This window comes from Aspergillus puulaauensis, chromosome 4 (assembly GCF_016861865.1).
Source record: "Aspergillus puulaauensis MK2 DNA, chromosome 4, nearly complete sequence".
NCBI classification, from domain to species: Eukaryota; Fungi; Ascomycota; class Eurotiomycetes; order Eurotiales; family Aspergillaceae; genus Aspergillus; species Aspergillus puulaauensis.
Genome location: NC_054860.1, coordinates 344,010 through 360,253, shown reverse-complemented (window position 1 = coordinate 360,253; position 16,244 = coordinate 344,010). Strand labels below are relative to the sequence as shown.

The window sequence follows — 16,244 nt, the reverse complement described above, 5'->3', positions numbered from 1 at the left end:
CTGGGAGGGGACAACACTTCGAATAGTAAAAACTATAAGTAATATATAAATGGATATTCAAAGGAAGTAACTGTCAGGTGACAACGGTCAGAGTAAATTCCCTCTGATTGTTGGTTGTTGAAACTTCGAATACTGATATATATATTCGACAACTACATGGTCTTTACTCAACACTTGGGTTCCATCAACTGAGAAAACTTACAAACTCGGGAAAATAATTCATGCATCGTAATACTATTCATGTCTATCATAATCATAATGCAAGGCATCACCACTTATTGTTAAACACCTTCCCATTGACATAGTTGACCATCTCGCTCACCGGCGCAAGATAGTCTCTTCCCGCCCCAAAGAGCGAGCCCTGGCGCAGGACCTTGCGGTAGTTCTTCCCGGGCGACACTTTGCCCAGAACATAGTCCTCACGCGTCTCAACCCGCGTCGGCACAGGGATGGACCGCCCAACAACGGCCTCCATACCCTGCCACGCGAACGTGATGGCCTCCTTCGCACCACCGGGGATACCGGCCTCGTCGAGCATCATGATCTTCGCGTTCGGGTAGCTGGCCTGCATGAACTTGGTGATGTTCGGGTTGTACGCGCCGCCGCCGCACATGAAGATCTCCTCGATCTCGAGGCCCTCCGGGGCGTAGCGCCGGTAGTGCTCGACAATGGCTTGTGCAGTGACGCGGGTGATTGTCGCGACGACGTCGTCGGGTGTGAGCCCCTTTGCCTCGGCCTTGCGGATGAGGTCGAGGGCTAATGTGTCGCGGAAGACCTCACGGCCGGTGGTCTTGGGCGGGTCGAGTGCGAAGTAAGGGTGGTTCTGCAGGAAGTCGTCGACGAGGGCCTGGTCGACTGTGCCGCGGGCGCCCATCTCGCCGTCCCTGTCGTACTCGCGCTCGCCGTTGGTGTAGTGGCGGACGACTGCGTCGATGAAGACGTTGCCGGGGCCGGTGTCGAAGTCGTAGCAGGCGTCGATGCCGCCGTGCGAGTCGGGAGGGATGAAGCAGACGTTGGCGATGCCGCCGATGTTCTGGCATGCGCGCAGCTTGGTTGGGTGGTGTAGCAGCAGAGCGTCGAAGAAGGCAATTAGGGGAGCGCCCTGGCGGCCAGCAGCCTGGTCGCTGACGCGGAAGTCGGTCACGGATGTGATGCCGGTGCGAGATGCGAGGAATGAGCCCTCGGCCATGGTGAGGGCACTGCGGACTTCACCTGGCTCGGGCATGGAGAGCAGCCAGATGGTCTGGCCGTGGGAGCCGAGCACGTCGATGGAGGAGAGGTCGACCTCGTAGTCCTGGCAGAACTGCTTGACGGCGGCCGCAAAGGTCTCGCCCAGGATGACGTTGACCTCGGACAGCTCGGAGGGCGAGGTCTTGTTGTGCAGGATGATGTTCATGACCCGCTTCTTGATAGTTTGCTCAAGGGGGATTTCTCCGTACTGGAAATATGAGCGTCTGCGGCATACAGAGTGTTTGTCCATGGCAGCTTACCTTGAGCAGCTCAAAGTGCATGGGCGACTCGGGGGTCTCCTGGCGAAAGTGGCACAGGGCACAGTCGATGCCGTCCTGGGCAGTTAATACCGACTACTGTAGTACTGTAAAGAAGTGTAAACATACCATGGACGTGCCGCTGTTAAGGCCGAGCACGGTGAGCTCGAGAGCATGGCTGGAGGGGGCAGCCATGGTGTGATGCAGTTGAGTTAGGAGTCTACGACTACGCAGCTAAAGAAGTCCAAGACGACGACGAGTCTTACTCTTATCTGATCTGAAACAGGCACTGAGACTGAGACTGACGCCCGGAGAACCCCCGACGGTTTGGCCACCCTCAGAGTCTTCTGCCTGAGCGCGTAACCGGCTATCTGGTAGAACGGCTATTCGGCTAAGTGGCTGTCGCTTAAGTTGTTGAGTCTATTCCTAATTTCCATTTCTGCAGATTCTGACGAACCCTCCACTTTTCTGCCCCATCCCTGCCAATCCCTGCCAATCCCTTGCCCTCATGTTGCCTCTCTCTTCAAGGTCTTGCGCTACTGGCCCAGGCCCGTGCTGTCGGTTCCAGATCTTGCGCCCACCGTGGTGGCTTGATCTCCCCGGGTTTTCGTGATGGAGCTGCACGACTGATCCTGCCGTAGTCAACTACCCCGTCTCTGAAGCGCGTCCCCAGGTTGAGCGGAGCTGGAGTCCCTGGAGCCGGATTCAATCGCGTCCTTGGCTTATTTGGTATATATACATTCTTTTGACCCGCGCTCGTCCACCCGGAGTTCGAGCTCGCCCACGACCTCATCGGCACCATGGGCTACACCACTCTCTGGCGGCGTCTCTCGCCGCGTCAGCTCAATGTCGCGATCCAGGTTTTCTCGTTGGTGTGTATTTTCTTCGAAGGATATGACCAGGGTGTCATGGGCGGCGTCAACGCCGCGCCTTACTATGTGACTGAGGTTGGGATTGGCGAACCTGATGGCACTGTGACCGACACCACCCACCAAGGCGGCATCGTCAGTGTTTATTATCTCGGATGTATCTTCGGCTGCTTTGCTGGTGGCTGGCTGGCTGATCGCATTGGCCGGATTAATGGCCTGTTCATCGGCGCAGTTTTCGCGCTGATCGGGGGCGCATTGCAGGCTGCGATTCAGAGCTCCGATTTTATGCTGGTTGCCCGAGTGGTGACTGGTATTGGGACTGGAGGTGCGAGCCTTCTTATCAATTCTTTATAGAGAAATACTGACTGGACAGCGTTGACTGGTATTACCCCTGTGCTGGTGTCTGAGACTTCGTCTGCCGAGCACCGCGGTGGTTTCCTTGGTTATGTCTTCATCGCCAACTGTAAGTTGATTTAATACCCGTTGCATATATCTGTCTGACTCTGTAGACCTCGGAATCTCGGTCGCGTACTGGCTGTCTTTTGGTCTTGCCTTCATCAACAACGGCTACTCCGACATCAGATGGCGTTTCCAACTCGCCTTCCAGTGCATTCCGGCTCTCGTGCTGGTGGCCTTCATCAAGATGCTCCCCGATAGTCCCCGATACTATGCATCGGTCGGTCGCAACGAGGAAGCGCGCGATCTGTTGACTAGGATCCGCCGCCACAAGGCCACCCAGGAGCAGATCGACCGTGAGTATATGGAGATTATCGCGGTCGCGCAAGACAGCCAGCGCAGCTCGCCAATTCAGTTTGTCAAGATCCTCATCGGCAAGGGGAACCGACCGGGGCTTAATCTTGGTCGTCGCGCCTGGCTGTGTGTTTGGCTCCAGATCATGGCTTCCTGGACTGGTATCACGGTATGCACCTGACCCAGCGTTATGTCTGTCATATCTGCTAACACTCACAGGCCATCACGGCATACTCGCCCACTCTCCTCAGCCAGGCTGGGTACAGCAGCCTGACACAAAACGGTCTGGCGGGAGGAATCAACACCATCGGCATCATCGGCACCATAATCAGCGCGCAGATTGTCGACCGCCTCGGGCGAAGACTGTGCTTGATGTTCGGCGCCCTTAGTCTCTTCGCCGTCGAGATTGTGGTACGTTACAGTTCTACTCCCACAAACTTGTGAGCCCCATACTGACTGAACTAGGCCGGCTCCGTCTACGAAGCCTCCCTCCACAACCCCGAAAAAGCATCCAACTACGCCCCAGCGGCCGTCGCAATGCTCTTCCTCTTCAACCTCGGCTACGCCGCGACCTGGGGCACAGTGGCCTTCCTCGTCCCCACCGAGATCTTCCCATCCGACCTGCGCGCGCAAGGCAACGGCTTCGGTATCACGGGGTGGGCGATTGGCGTTGGAATGACGACGCTGGTCAACCCGATTATGTTCGACAGCCTGAAGAGCCGCAGCTACTTCCTCCTGGCTGGACTTAACCTGCTCTGGATCCCGATCGTGTATCTGTTTTACCCCGAGACGCGCAACCGGTCGCTTGAGTCGATTGATGCGCTGTTTTCGACGAAGAGTCCGTTTTATTGGGATATGGAGCGCGCGTATCGGATGCATAGTGATGTGCTTGCTGAGAAGGGGGTTACTAAGGTTGGTGGCGAGGGCGATAAGGCTGCTGAGGGGAGGGAGGCTCCCTCTGAGTCTGACCAGGGTATCATGGCTTGAACAGGATATAAATATAGGTAATGACTGGGCTTGGATTGGGCTAGCGTTGATGGTTTAGTTGTGAATGGTGTATAATTTAAAATATATTAATTGGCGGTTGTCATTTGAATTAAAGAGATAAATTCTGGAATTGAATCTGCCTTCGAGGATAGACTTGTACAAGCCATACCAGCTAAATAACGGGCCAATTCCAATACATTTGTCGGGTCCCACTATTTGTTCCTAGCATTGCCTGTAAGACTGCATGTTCATAGGCAGCCAGTCCATTATCTTCTGCCTGATCTGTATAGCAGGTACGCAATAAGTGGGAAAGGTGATGAATGGTTCATGGAGCTCCTGATCCCCACAGTGTCAGACTTGACCCCAGCCCGTGAATGGCCTGTGAATGGTTCATGGAATGCAGCCAGCTCCAAAGGATTGTTCAGCCAGCCCATCGACGATCATCGAGGGGTTCGTGCCTCGAGGGGCCGATCCTCTCCCGACTCCTTCCATTACTCCTGTCCTTGAAGGTGTTTCTGTAATATATTTGTCCTGATCATTCAACAACTTGTTCATGCTGTCATCGATTCATTAGAATGGGACGGGTCATCTGGGTCCGCCGGTGACAGAGCCAGTGGGTCTTTCTGACTGCTGTGCTCCTGGTCTTCTGTTCACGGTTCGTCGCGAAGCAGTCGATCATTGCAGATCGTGTGTCCATTGCAAGTAATTGGTCGCGTGAGGAGCACCTCATCTGGGCGAAGCCTGTAGACACTCGACAGGATAGGTGGCTGATGTGACGGAAAATCCCTCCTCTTGAGTTCCTTTCCTTCAATCACAGATGAGAGCTTTCCTCCTTGCAGTAGTGCGAGTTTGTTCGAGTGGCCCAGGACACATTGACATCACTGCTGCATACATGATGCTATTTTGTAGTAACAGATCGACATCAGTACTAATATAACGGTTAACCCCATGGAGCTGTACCTCCAGCATGCGCTCCGACGAACATCCCGCTTCACTGGGAGCAAAGTGATCTAGACGTCTTATATCCACACCTATCAAGATCCGGGACGCAGCCCAACAGCCCGGCTGGCAATGCAATGCGAGTACCCTACGATCCGATCCTCCCCCTGCACGCACGACTGCGTAAAGAGCGAGCGCGCCCCCCAAGACCAGTCCAGCTCGATGGAAAACTCTACGACGTGATGGGCGTGAGCCCCTCCCACGAACTGCTCCTGCGAGACCAGCGCGCAATGCACCAAGACATGCGCATAGAGGAGTTCGCGGGCCGCCCGGCGATTCTCGACGGTGTGCCCTGGCGTGTCGTATCGCTGGAAGCTGCTCCGGATATGCACATGCTAGACACGACGCTGCAACTGATCAACCCGAGAGACCCGCCGTCTATGTTCACGGTGGCTAGTGCGGACTTGACGCGCGTGCTGTTTCCAGGCGAGAATGGCTTGCATGTCCTGGGGCCGTTGAAGCATGGGATTATACGGATGGCTTCTATGGTACCGCGGACTGAGATGCCGATGCCGCTTCGTCGCGGGGACCAGTTCGAGGCTCGTCTGCGTGGCTGTGAGCTGGATGGTCCGTATATAATTCGCGTGGGAGATGGCGGCCAGCTGGTTGCCACCGGTATACCATACAACGGGACCGAGCAGAGTATTGTAATCGACCCGGCGCAAGTTGCACCGCGCTATGAGAGTGTGATGTCTCTCGATTTCGAGGCCAGCTTTGATGTCGATGCTTTCCTGTTCCGAGAAGACGAGCTCCGTAGCCAGGCCACGATTGTTGGGAGGAGTCGGAATGGTAGATGCTCGCTGGATCCGCTGCTGGGGAGTCTGCCCCCTGGCACATTCCCTCTATTGACCAACGGTGCCGAGCATCTCGCCGTGTTTGAGCAGTTCATCCGAGACCATGCGCAGCCTGTGGACAGCATCGAGGACGCACCTCGCAGGCTGACCGTGTTCAACCTCTCCATGAGCAACCAGGGCGATGCGCGGCCTGTTCTCAATGCACTGTTAGACTTCCGGATCCAGAACCCTGACGCTGAGATGTCGATTGTCGCATCGAAGCTTGGACCGACCGAGTTCCAGGAATCGCCAGAGTACCACCGGTATCTAAACGTCCTTGCTGATAACGAAATCCATGTGAATATGTTTACCACCCCTGCCGGCGGACCTCGCCAGGTCATGCATGCCAAAGGCATCATCATCGACACCCATGTGCTCTTCAGTACCGGAGCCGTCATGGACACACGACCCATCGACAAGGCGGATTTCTCCATCGAATTACCCCCTGCGGCTGCAGAAGCGTTCCAGCGGTACACAGATGAGGCCATCCATGAAGACGCAACCGACGAGCGCCGCGCAGAACTGGCTTCCGAGCTCGCGAGTCTCGGAGTGGTGATCAACGACCCAGTCGCGGGCTTGACGTATATCAGTCGTGCGCAGGACGCCCTGATCCGCGGCGCGTCGCGGAGCCTGATGGTCAGCATCTCCGAGCTCGTAGACCCCAGGGTAACGCAGACGCTGATCGACCGCGCCGCGAACGGGGTGGACGTGCATCTGCAGGTCCGCGAGGTCGACCCTACATCGGCGCTGCTGCTCACGGACGCCCTCTTGCAGTATCGCCAGACCCTGCGCGTCGAGGACACGAGCTGGTGGGAGCCAAGGCCGCATTTTAATACTATCGTCGCGGACGGGGATACTGCGTACCTGGGGACATCGTATCTATGGCCCACGCAGTGTCATATGGTGCACCAGGGCCGGTCGTTGGAGAACGGGGTGCTGCTGCAGGGCGATGCCACGGCGAGTATGCTTATGCAGCTTGACCAGCTCCGGATCCGGGCCTATGGCAATGAGGATATCTGCCCGGTGTCTGTGGACGAGGCGTTGGATGCGTGGAGGTGGCAGCGTGGTATTATCAAGCCATGTATCTTTCCCAAGTATACCATCTGTCTGGAGGCGTGGCCATCTTTAACAGGGAATCAAAAGATTGCTGTTTAAGTAGAACATTTATTAGGTCGGTTATCGCTGTAGTATTCAAGATACAATGTAAGGCTGTAGTGGTAAGCTGAGGATTGAAACAATAGTTATACTGCTGGTTATACTGCACCTGGATATATCTGGAACAGTCAAACAATTCAACCAACTACGCATTGATAGAGTATATAGAGGCGCCAAGAATATTCACCGCTACTGATACTCAATGGCAAATAAGAGGCCAATTAGGAGGCTCGAATTAGATTGAGCGGTGGGCCAGTCCATCAATCATGAATCGTCATATTTGTAGACCCTAAAATCTCACTGAGTCTCGTCAAACTCACCCCCATCACTCCCATCACTCCTTCACTCTTTCACACATCACTGCAATTATCGCCAAAGACATGCTCGCAATGGAGACCGGCCTGCTAGGGGTAGGCGTTTACTGCCTCATCCCTGCAGCCCTGCTCTATCTCATCAACGCGACATTCTTCCGCGCCCCGACCATTAAAGGTGTCGCCTATATACGAGAACCACCAGGGAAGACCAGCTTCAGCTTAATGACGCGCCTGGCCTATCTCACAGACTGCGAGTCGCTGTTCCGTGAAGCCCAGGAGAAATACCTGAAGAAAGGCGAGGCGGTGGTCCTGCCTGGCTTTGGACTGCGCTGCGAGCTGGTGTTACCCGGTTCCTCGCTGCGATGGGCGAACGCGCAGCCGGACAGTGTGCTGAGTGTGGACGAGGCATTTGTGGAAATCGATCAGGCGGATTATAGTCTTGGGGACGCGAAGTATATTAAGAATCCGTGGCAGGGGATGCTGGTGAAGACGGAGATGAATTCCGTGTTGGAGAATATTGTCGCGGCGCTGAATGAGGAGCTGGGCGTTGCGTTCGATGCGCATTTTGGTGTCGATGGGGAGAATTGGAAGGAGATTGACTTGCTGGCGACGGTCAGGATGGTTGTTGCCCAGGCTGCGAGTCGGTTTACCGTGGGATTGCCGTTGTGTAAGTGTCTGATGGCTGGGTATACATGTATACTAATCAGCTGCAGGTCGAAACCAGGAATACCTCAACGACTGTCTCGATGCGGTCGATGGTTGCCTGATCACCGCTGGAGTGGTTAGCGGGCTGCCTACTATACTACGTCCATTGCTAGGCCCTCTGGTTGGTCTCAAGGCCAGACTGGCGAACAGACGAGTGCGAAAACACTTCCAACCGCTTTACTATGAGCGTATCAAGACACTCGAATACAGTAAAGACGACCCAGCACACGTCGAACCGCAGGACCACATCCAGATGATGCTGCGGTACGCGCATCAGAAAAGACCCAACGAAGTATACGACTTGAAGAACATCGCCACACGCCTGACAGCGGCGAACTTTGGCTCGATGCACCAGACGAGTATCCAGGTGACGAACATGCTGCTGAACATACTTGGCTCTGACGAAGAGTACAACACCATCGCTGTTCTCCGGGACGAGGTCGCGCAGATCCTAGGTTCCGATACGCAGTGGAGCAAGGCCCAGGTCTCCAAGATGGTCAAGGCGGATAGTGTCTCGCGCGAGACAATTAGACTGAACTCATTTGGCGGACGAGCAGGGTTTCGCAAGGTGGTGGCCGACGGGGTGAGAACAGATGCAGGGCTGGAACTGCCCAGAGGCAGCCAGTTCTCGTTCCTGAGCCAGCAGGCGCATGTCGACGGGGCTGCATACGAGGATCCCCTCAAGTACGACCCGTTCAGGTTCTCGCGCATTCGAGAGGCGGACGATGCAGCACAGACTAGCGCGTTGAGCTTTGTGTCGACGGGGCCGCATTATCTTGGGTTTGGACATGGGCGGCATGCTTGTCCTGGGCGGTTTCTGATTGACTTTGAGCTGAAGATGATTATTGCGTATGTTTTGAGCAACTATGATGTGAAGTTTCCAGAGGAATATGGCGGAAAGAGGCCTCCTAATCGCTGGATGGCGGAGGCTGTGGTCCCCCCTGCTGGTGTGAAGGTGCTGGTACGACGGTCTTCGCTATAGTATCAGATGAATTGATTGCAATGGATATTTTATTCGAAAAATTCATAACTCCGCCAGAATAGGAACAGCAGAATAAGAACAGGATGATAATGACATATAATGCAACTATAGAGAATCCAAATCTAACGCCTCCTGAAGCAATGCAAACGGACTATCGTCGTCCAATTCCTCAACATCCCAGTCCTCTACAACACCCCTGCCCTCCAAGAACGCCGCCAGGTCCGAGAGTCGCGGGTGCAAGAAGATATCAGCAACAGCCAGGCCAGCAAGAGCTGGATCCTGGCGACTCGTAGCAGAGATATGCATCGCCACCACTGAATCCCCTCCCAGCTGGAAGAAGTCGTCGTCTGCCCCAATGGTGTCGACTTCAACTCCTAGGGAATTTGCCCATACGCGCTGCAGCGCCTTCTCCATTTCCGTCGATGGAGGAACTCGTGCCTCGCGCACTTCGCCAGCGAAGTACTGCTCGAGTTCAGACGCGGGCATATCTTCAACCATCTGCCGGATAGCCCTTCGATCCAGTTTGCCGGATACAGTCAATGGGGTGCTGTCAACGGGTATGTATAGCCCAGGCACCATGTAACTAGGCATCTGCGAGGCCAGTGTCTTCTTCAACTGGGAAAAGGTCTCAGCATCAGGTTTCTTCCCATCTTCAAACTGAATCACCGCAGCAAGACGCATCTGCCTGTCTCCTCCGCGCGAGATGGCAACCACAGCTACATGCTTGACGTCCGACAGATGATGTCCAACCCAGTGCTCGATCTCACCAATCTCAACGCGCTGTCCCCGGATCTTGATCTGCGTGTCGATGCGGCCTAGATACAGTATCTTTCCGTCCTCTGTCTGTTTCCCCAGGTCTCCTGTGCGATAGACCCGACAATCCGAGAGCCCAAACCGCGCGGCGAATTCAGGATTGCGGATAAACGCAGCGTCTGTTTTAGCTTTATCTCCCAGATATTCCCGGGCGAGACCTGGTCCCTGGATGAGAATCTCACCGGGTGCACCGACTGGGCTGAGACGCTGCGGGTTCGTGGCATCGGCGATCCAGATGCGAGAACCCATCCCGAAGCCGATGCTCTGGGCGTCTGCGAGATCAGTGATCGGTCCGTTGCAGGTTGAGTTTATGGAACACTCGGTTGGGCCGTAGACGTTAAGAACATCGGCGTGTTGGTACCATGTCTCGACGACGGCGTCTTGGATCTGCTCACCGGCGAGAACGAGCAGTTTCAAGCTGGGGACTTGGGAGGGGCTGAGGAGGCGCGCGACAGTCGAGGTCAAGTTCGCGAAGTTGACGGCCATGGACTTCATTGTTCCGGCCAGGTTGCTCATTCTGTCTTCTTCGGATGGAACGCAGACTGTTCCACCGCTGACGAGCGTGGTGAAGTAGTCTTGAAGCACGGCGTCGAAGGTATGTGCTGCGAACTGGATTGTGCGTGTATGCGTGCCCAGTCTGAAGCGGGCACCGTGGGTTTTGACGGCCGTAGATAGATTTGAGTGTGTGAGGACGACGCCTTTTGGCTGGCCGGTTGACCCAGAGGTGTAGACGATCCAGGCAGCGTTGTCGGGGGTGACTGATACTGAGATAGACGACGGAACTGGCAGGTTGTCGAGGGTTTCAGCGCCGACGGGGAATAACGAGATATCATGCGACGAAATGAGCTCTGCAAGTCGACCGGCCTGCTTCGAGTCTACAAGGGCCACTCGCGCTTTGGTATCTGCCATAATCGTAGCAATGCGTGGAAGAGGATGGCCGACTCCCAGGGGTACAACAACTCCCCCAGCTTGTAAGACAGCCAGGAAGGAGACCATGGCCCAGACGGACTTGTCCATACATACAGGGACAGAAACCTCTGGTCCAACCCCTAGATGGACCAGGTGGCTAGCGAGGGTTGATGCATAGGAGAGCAGCTGCTCGTATGTCAAGGACCCGTCCCATGCTTCAATGGCCGTGGCTTGAGGCTGGGAGCGAGCAACAGATGCAACTAGACCATGCAGAGTCTCATTAAGGGGGCTGGGAAGAGGTTCCGAATTCCACTTCTGCAGTTGCTTGATATCCTCAACACTGAGCATCTCCAGATCCTTGATCTTAATGCTGCCCTGGCCCTGGACATGCAGCTGCTGCACCAGAGACTCAAACTGGCTCATCAGACGCATAACCTGCGCAGACGACACCATCTTCTCGTCGAAGCGGACATCAACATGGACAGACTGACCGGACAGCGTGCATTCTACGTTGAGACCGTAGCTGTCGAACTCATCCACAGCAACAAGATGGTCGTCGACCCCAGGGATTTTGAACTGTCTCTCGTCGTCGCTGGCTGGCTGCACAACGAAGAGATGCTTGAGGTCTATCGCAGCTGCGACCTCTGGAACTATCTTCCTGATCCGTTGCAGACCGGTGTGCTCGTAGGGAATCATCCCGACGGACTGCTGTCGCACGTCCTGTAGGAACTCTTGCACGCCCTGCTCTGGGTTGATAGGAACCCGCACGGGGACAGTCGTCAGCGTAGGCCCGGTGATATTCGTCACATCACGCACTGGGGCATTACGGCCCGAAAGCGCAACCGCGAAAACAGGGTCACTCTTTGTATACTGATGGACGACGAGCGCCCACGCCCCGCGAAGGAGGTCCGACAGCATGACCCCGGTAGAACCGCCGGCTTTGGCTAAGCTGATACCATGCTTATGGCGCTGCTGGGGACGAGGTCTGTAGTTTGCACTTGGGGAGGCAGGGAACTCGGCGCTGGCTTCGCCTGCGAGTTGTGTGCGCCAGTATGAAGCCGTTGCCTCGTGTGTCTGGGAGCGCTCGACGTACTGGATGAAGCGCGAGAATGAGGCTGCCGGGGCCAGCTCATGGCCCATGTATACATTCGCGACCTGCTGGAGAACGAGACCGCGGCTCCATCCATCGTATGTGCTGTGGTGGGCTGTCCATACGAAGAACCGTTGGCCGTCGGGCTGGGTGACGAGGGCGAAACGGTTCAGGGGGAGACCTGTTGCCATGCCTGTGTGTCTGTCGGATTCAAGGTATGCTTCCAATGAGGATGACTCTTGCCATTCGATCTTCCCAGGCGTGATAACAACCTGTAACGAGCCGGTCTCTGGTCCAGATACGATTCGCGTCCGCAGGGTTGAAGTCCTGTCAACGACTGTCTGCCAGGCAGCGCGGAATCGGTCCACGTCCACGGTATCAGCAAGAGAGAATGCCTGGCGGTCGATATACGCCGTTGGCTGCTGCGCCGTAAGGGCGATGAGACCCTCTTGAAGTGCAGTGCAGGGCAGGACTTCCTCGATCTGCTCCTTGGGCAGACCGCATAGCTCTGCAACCTGGACAAGCTTGCCGTCTTCCTCGCTGGAGCCAAAGCCAGCGTTCTCCCTCCACACACTGAACGGTTCTGGATCTGCCTCGTCATTCTCTTCTAGGACACGGTTCTCGACTACACGCGCGAGCTCCTGCAGACGGGGATACTCGAACAGATCCGCGACGCGAAGGACCAGCTCGACATCGCGAGCGACAGAGACGACGCGCATGGCAGCAACAGAGTCACCACCAATGTGGAAGAAGTGACTATCGGCGCTGACCTGGGATACATCAACACCGAGAGTCTTCGCCCACAGCTGCTGCAGCTTGTATTCGGTCTCTGTGGAGGGTTCCTTGTGCGGACCGCTGACCGCGAGATACTGCTGCAGCTGTGCGTCGTCTTGGTCGTTGATGAAGCGGGTTACGGCGCGTCGGTCGATCTTACCAGATAGATTCAGAGGGAGTTGTGAGACTGGTGCGTACATCGTTGGCGACATGTATGGTGGGAGATGCTCCAGCAGCGACGACCGCAGCTCATGGAGAGCCCCCGACAGCGACTCAGTCAGTGGCAGTAGCTGCGGCGGAGCAGGAGGATCCTCAGCATTATCAGCTGGATAGACATCGTCGCCGTGCTTGAAGAACTCGTTCTCCTCTTTGAATTCGATCGCTGCAACCAGGGACTTCTGCTCCTTTGCCTGTCCGCGCTCGATGACCAGCACTGCCACCCGGCGCACGTCCTTGAGACACTGCGTAATCCAGTACTCGATCTCGCCAATTTCCACTCGCTGTCCTCGGATTTTGACCTGCGTATCCCGTCGACCCATATGAACCAGCGAGCCATCTTTGTTTTGCCGGACGAGATCGCCTGAGCGGTACATTCTTCGCTGGCTGCCCTGGAACTGGACCTTCCATGCGGGATTGCGGGTCTCCAGGCCCTTGATAAAGGCCGGGTCGGTGATGAATGCTGCAGCCGTCTTCTCTGGGTCATTGAGATAGCCACGCGAGAGCATTGGGCCTTCAATCAGGAGTTCACCCGGTACGCCGACTGGGCAAAGCTGGTTTGGATCCGTAGGGAGAGTCACCCATAATCGCGTGCCAGTGGGATATCCAACATTCGCAGCCTGGGCAGGGTCTGTGACAGGTCCAGCTGCCACGGCGATGATAGTGCACTCTGACGGTCCGACGGAGTTGTAGACCTTCGCATGCGGAGACCACTTCTTCACGATGCCAGGGTCCATTGCTTCTCCGCCGGCTACAACGGTGCGGATCTCCGGCAGCTCAGCTGGGTCTAGGAGGCCGAGGACAGTGGGAGTCAGATTGACGTAGTTGACGGCGAGGGTCTGGAGAGCTTCAGTGAGGCTGTTCATGCGGCTTTCCTCGGAGAACACGCAGATGCAGCCGCCGTGGAAGAGCGTCATGACGATATCAGAGAGACTGACGTCGAAGGTGTAGGCGGCGAACTGTGCGGTGCGGGTTGTGCAGTTGACGCCGAACATGCCTCCGTGAGCGAAAACACTCGTTGAGATATTCTGGTGTAGCAGCACGACCCCTTTGGGCACGCCTGTGCTTCCTGATGTGTAGATAACCCAGGCAGCGTTGTCTGGTGTGGTGCCAGATACTGGTGGCTCAGACAAGCTGGGGAGAGACTCCAGCAGCTGCTGGTCCACTGTCAAGGTGGAGGTGCTTTCTAGCTCCAGGCCAGCGAGTCTCCCAGCGTGTTTCGCATCGACAAGAAGTGCCACTGCTGCGGTGTCTGTGAGGAGTCTCTTGACTCGAGCCCTGGGATGGGAAACGCCCAGCGGGACGACGATGCCACCGGCCATGAGAACCGCCAGCATGGACACAATAGTCCATTTAGACTTGTCCATACAGATACCGACGAACCTCTCAGGACCGACGCCAAGATCATTACGCAGATGGTGTGCCAGCGTCGATGCTTGCGATGTGAGTTCAGCATAAGTCAGATCTCCATCCCAGGAGTTAACAGCAGCAGCGCTCGGCTGGAGCTTGGAAATTTCAATGATCTTGTCATGAACACAGACCCGGCTGGGCTTGGGAATACTCGAGTTCCACTGGCTGATTTGGGCCTCGTCACTTGCGGAGAGGAGACTGATATTCGATATTGAAGCATCTGGAGAACCGAGGACTCCCCTGATTGCAGCCTCGAATGCACCCAACATCGCCGTAGCACTGTCCTTGTCAAGTCGTGAGCCCCAGTAGTCGAGGTCAATACACAGACCATCGGGACCGGACGTGATTCCTAGAGAGATATCGTACTGCATCCTGTTAGTGGTGGCCTTTATTGGTATGTATTGGTAGAGTAGGGCTTACATCGGTCGGGTTGGCCTTCCCTTCGATTGCAACCGACAGGTTCGCTCCCCGTACAGGACGATCGTCTATGGCATGTTGGAACGACATGGTCGTGTTACTTAGCTGACGCGCCGACTTGGATGTGCTGGTTGCAGACTCCAGAGGCGAGATCTGGGACAGCGCCTGTAGGGCGTCCTTGTGAAGTCGCTGCAGGATCGTGGACAATTCATCCGCTGCAGGCAGCTGGATCGAGCATAGAGAAGTCTGCACGATAGGCCCGATCACATCATGGACGCCGGGGATAGACATCGAGCGACCGGAGTTGACGTACGAGAAGCACACACTGTCTGTCCCTCCGTAGCATCGCAGCACGAGTCCCCAGGCCAGCTGGCACACTGTAGCGAGAGTCACGGAGTATCGGGCGCAGACAGACTGGACGAGGTGGGTGTCCAGAGGCACATCTACACTGACGGTGTCAAAGCCAGTCAGTCCCTCGTTTGGACGGTCCATTGGGACTGTCAGCGGAGTGATATCCAGGCTGGTATCTTCCTTCGCTGGTTCAGCCTGTCGTGAGGGCTCGTGGAGGTATGAGGTGACATAGTCACTGTATGATAATGAGGCTGGAGAGAGCTTGCCATCACGATAGGCGTCGCTTAGATCTCGCAGGAGAACCTCCGCCGATTGTCCATCCACCAGCACGTGTGATACATCGAGTTTCATATAGAGGTCGGAGGGGGAGGCTTGGACGAGCTGGACGCGGTGGGGGATCGTATGCGCCTCGAAGGTAACGGGGGTGTTGGCGTTGAACTCGGGGGAGGAGAGGTGCTCGGTGCCATCGTAGTATTCAATGGATGGAGTGATCTCGGCCAGGATAACCTGGTTATAGTGGCCCGGTCGCTGTGTGCTCTCGACCAGAGCTGTGCGAAGACTGGAGTGCCGTTTGACGACCTGAGTCCAGGCTTCTCCTAGACGCTGGGCGCTCACGGGGAGGCCAGGGTGTGAATGTGTGAATTTGAGTACAAAGCAGCAGGAGTATAGATGGGGATTCTGCAGCTGGCTGACGAGCATGCGGTCCTGAATAGCCGAACAAGGAACAATAGCTTGGACGACATGGTCTCGCGATGCAGAGACAGCAGACAGCTTGGCTTCAATCTCCGGCGAGATCTTGTCTACCAAGGTCGACCCGATCTCTGTGGTCGGTGTGAGAGTGCCCAGGTCCGGTACTGAGCTGTCCACGATGCTGCTGTCGGACGAGGCCTCTTCTGGAGGACCCTGTGCCAGCGAATACAGCGACTCGATGGTGCCAGCAGCCATGATATCGGCGATGTTGATGGTGATGCCTTGTGCACGACACTGGGCCAGCACCTTGATGGCAAGCAACGAGTCGCCGCCCAGTGCCAGGAACGAGCGCTGGGGGTCGACATCGTTCAGTTCAAGTTGCAGGACGTTGGCGCATATTCGCCTGATCTCAAGATGCAGCCAGGGCTGTGTAGACATCTTGGTAACGAATGTATGGGATGAAGAGAGAAAGAGGCTGGATATGTGAACGCTT

At 55.9% G+C, this 16,244-nt stretch overlaps 5 protein-coding genes across 5 annotated transcripts; 3 read left to right on the top strand and 2 right to left on the bottom strand.

Annotated features, from left to right (window-relative positions):
• Positions 1-268: 268 nt before the first annotated feature.
• APUU_40148S (UPF0075 domain protein) lies at positions 269-1,682 on the bottom strand (the record flags this gene model as incomplete). The annotated part of the gene is made up of 3 exons (XM_041703188.1): positions 269-1,438; positions 1,491-1,565; positions 1,617-1,682. 3 exons carry the CDS (start codon positions 1,680-1,682, stop codon positions 269-271), a joined length of 1,311 nt encoding a protein of 436 aa, XP_041555898.1.
• Positions 1,683-2,287: 605 nt separating this feature from the next.
• Positions 2,288-4,093, top strand: APUU_40147A (putative MFS sugar transporter; the record flags this gene model as incomplete). Its single annotated transcript, XM_041703187.1, has 5 exons — positions 2,288-2,681; positions 2,730-2,819; positions 2,866-3,275; positions 3,326-3,517; positions 3,572-4,093. 5 exons carry the CDS (start codon positions 2,288-2,290, stop codon positions 4,091-4,093), a joined length of 1,608 nt encoding a protein of 535 aa, XP_041555897.1.
• Positions 4,094-5,169: 1,076 nt separating this feature from the next.
• APUU_40146A (uncharacterized protein) lies at positions 5,170-7,080 on the top strand (the record flags this gene model as incomplete). The annotated part of the gene is made up of 1 exon (XM_041703186.1): positions 5,170-7,080. One exon carries the CDS (start codon positions 5,170-5,172, stop codon positions 7,078-7,080), a length of 1,911 nt encoding a protein of 636 aa, XP_041555896.1.
• A 389-nt stretch (positions 7,081-7,469) lies between these two features.
• On the top strand, positions 7,470-9,081 carry APUU_40145A (cytochrome P450; the record flags this gene model as incomplete). Its single annotated transcript, XM_041703184.1, has 2 exons — positions 7,470-8,061; positions 8,108-9,081. The coding sequence occupies 2 exons, from the start codon at positions 7,470-7,472 to the stop codon at positions 9,079-9,081; spliced, it is 1,566 nt and encodes a 521-aa protein (XP_041555895.1).
• Positions 9,082-9,186: 105 nt separating this feature from the next.
• On the bottom strand, positions 9,187-16,189 carry APUU_40144S (non-ribosomal peptide synthetase; the record flags this gene model as incomplete). Its single annotated transcript, XM_041703183.1, has 2 exons — positions 9,187-14,658; positions 14,714-16,189. 2 exons carry the CDS (start codon positions 16,187-16,189, stop codon positions 9,187-9,189), a joined length of 6,948 nt encoding a protein of 2,315 aa, XP_041555894.1.
• Positions 16,190-16,244: the final 55 nt, after the last annotated feature.